Raw genomic sequence first — 6,440 nt, 5'->3', positions numbered from 1 at the left:
TATCCATTTCTTTTCTAAAGTTGGGGAGGGAATCATGACCAGGAGTCAAGTGAGTGGGGAGGTGGTATTTAACCCTTAGGCCCTCCTCCCAAGAAAAAATCCCTCCTCCCAACTTTGGGGAAGGCGAAAAGGGGACAACCCACTTGTTTTGTTTAACATCCAGCTGAAAAAAAGCTCTGGAATGCTTGAAAGCTTGACAAATACTTTGTGATGCTTTAGTTGGTCGTACTCAAAATTAAGGTATCGCCTCACTATTATTTTTTGAAAAGTTTTACTGATGGACTGGTTTCTATGTATTCCCACAAAAGAAACCTCAAACCCCAAACAAGAGACCACTTAATGAGAGGCGCTGTTAAATATCAGAGAACTATTAAATGCATCCTAGGTGTTGCTTTTATTTGCACAGCAAACCTCAGAAGTCTTAGGATGGGCAGTGCAACAAACCATCTGTTTTTTAAAAAAACAATTTGATATTAACACTTCCTTTAACTAATCACCAGTTCATTCAGACGCCTTCCTACCTACTAAAACATTCGGACTTTTACAAAACAACTCCAACCGTCTGCTTTCAATATTCTTAATAAATCAGAAAAGGTCACTATAATACATTTCTACATATTACAAAAAGTCTGCCTCTTAAAAATTATGCAGAGCAGCCAGCAGTCCCGCGGTTAGGATGGAAAGCTAGCTTTCATTATAAGAAGTATATAAGGCACACTCCACTGAGATGTTCTCCTATGTATACCTGCCACGAAATGAATGCTCTTGAGCACATCCCATTCATTTCTATGGGGTTTGCACTGGAGAACATCCCAGTTAATTTTGCCTTTAGCACTCTGCATAGAGCAGCCCAGCGATGCTATATTTGGTAATCAGTAGCAATTTTCTAAGAATGAAACTTTCTTTCTTTTTACTACGCTGGCACCCTAGGTTTACAACAACACGGAGGAGAGAATCTACATCTACATCTCATAATTTTGAAGCTGTGCTACAAGTGTCTGGTTTCAAAACAATTTGTATAATATATACAGCAAAAACAAAAAAAGTGGGAAACAACAGAAATATTACGAAGTATGTCCATCCCACCACATCCTCAATATAACGGGAGTTACCGTACTTTCTCAGGTTCATTAAATTACAAAAAAGGTTACTAACAAAAGTTTGGAATTATAAACATAAATTGGTCAATTAAATATAACTTTAATACAAATATTTCAAAATTGTTCCTACGAAGCAGCTCCTTTTGCAAACATCGTGTGAACTGCTCAGTTCTTCTCCGCACCCTTCCCTCTTTTCTTTCATGCAACTCATTTTATTTGGTCAGAGAAAAGCCAGCTTCTTATGCCGCATGATCATTTCCCGTCAAATGTGCCGTCCCGTCAGAAAGAAGAGGGGCTTGTCTTCTTTGGCGTTGGCTGTTTGGAACTCGTCTCTCAGTCGGAATTGCCATTCGTCTTCGAGTTCTAGTCGGACGACTGTTTGGCGCAGCGAGTTCCTATCTTGGCATATGACACATAAAGTGGCACCTGTGGAAATTATCATTATTATAGGTTGTTGGCTGTTGTTGTTTTTTTGTCATGTGTGCATCACTTTCTACATTTCCTACTCAAAAAAAAAAAAAAACCTGGCTGCAAAGGCCTCCCAGACTGGTGTTTTATTGCAGGTATATTCTGCAACAATTAATAGCGCATCAACAGTGGATTTATTTTGCTTTATTAGTCCTGTGATGCTTCCCCCAGTGCTACAGACATTATTGCAACGAAAGTGAGACAAAGGAAAACCCAGAACATGGTGAACGGCATGGATGTGCACTGCATACAGGATATGCACTGACTGGAAAGGAAGCAGTATAACCACCCCAAAACTTTTTCAGGTACAAATAGTAATGAAAACAGGATCTTGTTTTTGGCCTCCCTGATAGCATCATGGGCACAAATAATCATGAGTGGTGATGAAAAGGACATTTAGAGAGGCCCCAAGTGGCTTACAATAATAGAGTGCATACAGATAAAATAACTGCAAATAAAATTGAGTTGCAGCCAGGATAGCTCAGTTGGTTAGAGCGTGGTGCTGATAACACCAAGGTTGCAGGTTCGATCCCCATATGGGACAGCTGCATATTCCTGCATTGCAGGGGGGTGGATTAGATGATCCTCAGGGTCCTTTCCAACTCTACGATTCTATGCAACAATAAGGTCAGTATAGAAAGCAACATAGGTCTAAAATCTAACTTCTGAATTAAATAGCAATTTAAAACAAGTGCCATTCAAAGGGGGAAAGCAGTCTTAAAGGGAATAGACCGCCCAGTTCTACTGGAAACTGGCTAATGTGCCCCTCCTTCTGCCCACACCTGCCATAGGATTGGAATCACACTTTCCCCCCCATTTGCAAAGTAATTACCCTTATTAAATCTTCCTCCCTTTGTTGAGTAAGGCATTATGAAATTATCTTCGGAACACTCAGACAACTGGAGTGAATACTGGGCCTTGTGCCATGCCCTAGCTCATGCTAAACATTTCCCTTCTCCCCAGGCAATATCTGTCCCAGCACTGAACAGCCCATTTTCCCAGGAGCTCCACTTTCTCATAAGCATTATGTTTGGCACCGAGGATGCAAATCTGAATTCTTCATGTTTGCTGGATTTTGAATGCCAGAAAAATGTTTGTTTATGTTCAGTCACTGGCATCTTCACTTCAAAGGGTGGGGAGGTAGGTGATGGGAAAGACTTTAGCTTCTGACCTCAGAGAGCAGCTGCCATAATAGGCATTGAGGCTATATCAGGGTTTCCCAAACTTGGGTCTCCAGCTGTTTTTGGATTACAACTCCCATCATCCCTAGCTAGCAGGAGCAGTGGTCGCAGATGATGGGAGTTGTAGTCCAAAACTAGCTGGAGACCCAAAGATTAGGAAACCTTGGCCTAGATAGTTTGACCTGGTAGAAGACACCTTTTTTTATGGATCACACATACAAGTCTTCCCAACTGCAGCAAGGTTGCTAATGGGAGTGATGGTGGCACAAAATTCTGACCTGTTCATTTTATGACATCAAAATATTTTAAATAACTTAAAAAAACCTGGCATCAATATATCTACAAATGATAGTTAGGCATGGATCAGAAGGTACCCTCCACCCCCTTTCTCACAACAAAGGTGTCAGAAACAAGTCACAGCTTGGTTCTTACCTTTCAGAAAGTGGAATTTCTTCAAAAAGCTTGCTACCACAAAGGAATCACAGAGGTACAGCAGTAGTCCACTGAATATCATATCAGAGTAAGTCACATTCAGAGAATGAGGTCGGGAGCTGACATAGCAAACTGCAATCTGATTGCAAGGGGAACAAAGGCAGGTATTATGGTCCCCTCAGTCTAAGGCACAGCTAATTTTAGCATGATCAAACTACCGCGCCCAAAGAAACATCTGCAACCATTCAGAATATGAACACTTTGAAACTCTGTGTGACTCTTTCGGAGCAAATGTATGCCATTTGGGGGGTTGACGTGGTGAATAAAATAAAATTTGTTTTATTTTTAAAAAATCATTTATGCACTTTTATGACATATACACTGGGGAAACCCAGCCAGATGGGTGGGGTATAAGTAATAAATCATCATCATCATCAATCATCATCTACAATATCCATATTTTATCCCTTTCCCTAGGACTTCCCAGTCCATCTCTCGATGGCATTCTAAGTAAACCTTGGCACCAAAGGGGGTATTGGGTTGCTCACAACTTTGGTTTCTTCTGGGCCTTTCTTTTTGGTTCAGCAGGGGTTTCTGAACGCCTGCTGGTGAGGGGAAGAGGAAGGGAGTACAGCAGAATAAAATAAAATTTGTTTTGCACAATCACAACTGTAAGTCTAATTACAGGTAGGTAGCTGTGTTGGTCTGCAGTAGTCAAAACCATTAAAAAAAATCCTTCCAGTAGCACCTTAGAGACCAACTAAGTTTGTCATAGGTATGAGCTTTCGTGTGCATGCACATTTCTTCAGAAATGTGCATGCACACGAAAGCTCATACCTATGACAAACAACTGTAAGTGACGGCTTTCCCAATGCCACATGGCACTGAAGCTGCAGCTCATAGCATGTGCATGAGGTTCCTCGGAGGAGCATGAAGGAACAGCTCACCCTCCTTGCACTTGCACTGGAACCTGATCCACTTTGACATATGTGCTTTTGCAATTAAATATGTGTTGGCAGGAGAATGTGCTACAGACGAGAGTTTTAGCTGCTGCAGCACATGCTCTTACTTGGACCGCTTAAGAATCATGCACAGGGAGACAAAGGAAGCTGTCTATCGCGCTCAACAAACAAACAAAATGCATTACCTGGGGTCCCAAATTAAGGTAGCAGTCCACAGATAGCACTGGATGGCTGTAGTTCTTCAGTGAGAGAGGAAAGAAGCGATGGCTATGATATTGGAGGTATTTTTCAAGCAGCAGCTGAGCAGGAGCAGCCAAGAAGGTGTGCTTGCTGTCGGGAGCGCATATGTACTGAGCTGGGGCAATCGAAACGGGGTTATCCGACACCTAAAGGGGACGCGCAATACAGGGGGAGTGTGACATTTAGATTAAAAATGCAAGGGAAAGCTCCCTATAGGTTAATAAAATTAACACCAGTGACAACGCTGGCCACATATGGATGGACAGCTTATAGACCTCAGACTTTCTTTGGATAAATACAATGATATTTGGAGTGAGTTTACACAGAATATATTAGGTTACTGACAATTATATGTGCATTAGGATGATGATGGTATACACACCTGTATATTAATGTGTGGTAACGTAACAGTATCCCCCCCCCTTCATTCTCATTCACTTTCTTTCTTTCTTTTCTCACTCTATATCTTTTTATAAATGAAATTCTTCTAATAAAAAACAACCAAATAATTATGGTCCTGTTCAGGTCTTCAGGACCTCTCTTGATTAGTATAGCAAAGAGGGGAGAGTGAAGAAGACATGACTAGCTGGCCTATAAAATCATAGAACTGCAGAGCTGGAAGGGACCTCACGGGTCATCTAGTCCAACCCCTTGCTAAATCATCCCAGCCACTCTGGGCGGCTTCCAACAGAAGAATAAAATAATCGATTAAAGATAAAAAGCCTCTCTAAACAGGGCTGCCTTCAGATGTCTTCTAAAAATCTGGTAGCTGTTTTTCTCTTTGACATCTGATGGGAGGGCGTTCCACAGGGTGGGTGCCACTACAGAGAAGGCCCTCTGCCTGGTTCCCTGCAACTTGGCTTCTCGCAATGAGGGAACCGCCAGAAGGCCCTTGGCACTGGACCTCAGTGTCCAGGCTGAACGATGGGGGTGGAGACGCTCCTTCAGGTATACTGAAACGAGGCCATTTAGGGCTTTAAAGGTCAGCACCAACACTTTGAACTGTGCTCAGAAACGTACTGGGAGCCAATGTAGATCTTTCAAGACCGGTGTTATGTGGTCTTGGCGGCCGCTCCCAGTCACCAGTTTAGCTGCCGCATTCTGGATTAGTTGTAGCCCCACGTAGAGCGCATTGCAGTAGTCCAAGCAGGAGATAACTAGAGCATGTACCACTCTGGCAAGACAGTCTGCGGGCAGGTAGGGTCTCAGCCTGCGTACCAGATGGAGCTGATAGACAGCTGCCCTGGACACAGAATTGACCTGCGCCTCCATGAACAGCTGTGAGTCCAAAATGACTCCCAGGCTGCGGACCTGGTCCTTCAGGGACACAGTTACCCCATTCAGGACCAGGGAGTCCTCCAAACCTGCCCGCCTCCTGTCCCCCCAAAACAGTACTTCTGTCTTGTCAGGATTCAACCTCAATCCATTAGCCACCCTCCAACCACGGTGCGGTGAAGCTATGCAGTGGGGAGCCTCCACTCAGGCACAGGTTTCCCCACGTGACTTAGAACCTCGTACGATCTGGCTTCACATCATTTAGACGCATGTGCCCTTCTAATTAAGTATGTCAAAGAGAAAAACAGCTACCAGATTTTTAGAAGACATCTGAAGGCAGCCCTGTTTAGGGATGCTTTTAATGTTTAATTGATTGTTTTATTTTATATTTCTGTTGGAAGCCGCCCAAAGTGACTGGGGAAACCCAGCCAGATGGGCATATATTATTATTATTATTATTATTATTATTATTATTATTATTATTATTATTTGACATGCAAGAGAATGTCCTAACAATGAGAGTTTTGACTTCAGCAGCATATGCCCTTACTTGCGTCACTACCACTTAAGAACCATTCATAGGGAAAGACAGGAAGCGGAGTTGTTCTGAGTAGTCAGACCATGCATCTGTCCAGCTCAGTATTGTCCACACTCATGGGCTGGAGCTCTCTGGGATTTCAGACTGGCCCTACCTGGAGGTACTGGGGACTGGACCTGGCAGCTTCTGCAAGCAGTGTTGGTGCGCTAGCATGAAGCTACAGGCCTCCCCTCTAAGAATCACT

At 43.1% G+C, this 6,440-nt stretch overlaps 1 protein-coding gene across 1 annotated transcript in view; it reads right to left on the bottom strand.

The window, feature by feature from the left end:
• Positions 1-375: 375 nt before the first annotated feature.
• Positions 376-6,440, bottom strand: part of GREB1 (growth regulating estrogen receptor binding 1) — a 63,541-nt gene continuing 57,476 nt past the window's right edge. Inside the window, exons 31-33 of the mRNA XM_035109833.2 lie at positions 4,329-4,529; positions 3,182-3,320; positions 376-1,526 (exon numbers count right to left, since the gene is read on the bottom strand). Of these exons, the coding sequence (XP_034965724.2) occupies positions 1,363-1,526; positions 3,182-3,320; positions 4,329-4,529 (504 nt within the window). The 3' untranslated portion in view covers positions 376-1,362. The remainder of the gene's footprint in view (positions 1,527-3,181; positions 3,321-4,328; positions 4,530-6,440) is intronic.

The sequence above is a fragment of the Zootoca vivipara genome, chromosome 3, assembly GCF_963506605.1.
Source record: "Zootoca vivipara chromosome 3, rZooViv1.1, whole genome shotgun sequence".
NCBI lineage: Eukaryota > Metazoa > Chordata > Lepidosauria > Squamata > Lacertidae > Zootoca > Zootoca vivipara.
The sequence above is the reverse complement of the archived record's forward strand: the minus strand, read 5'-3'. Positions and strand labels throughout refer to the sequence as shown.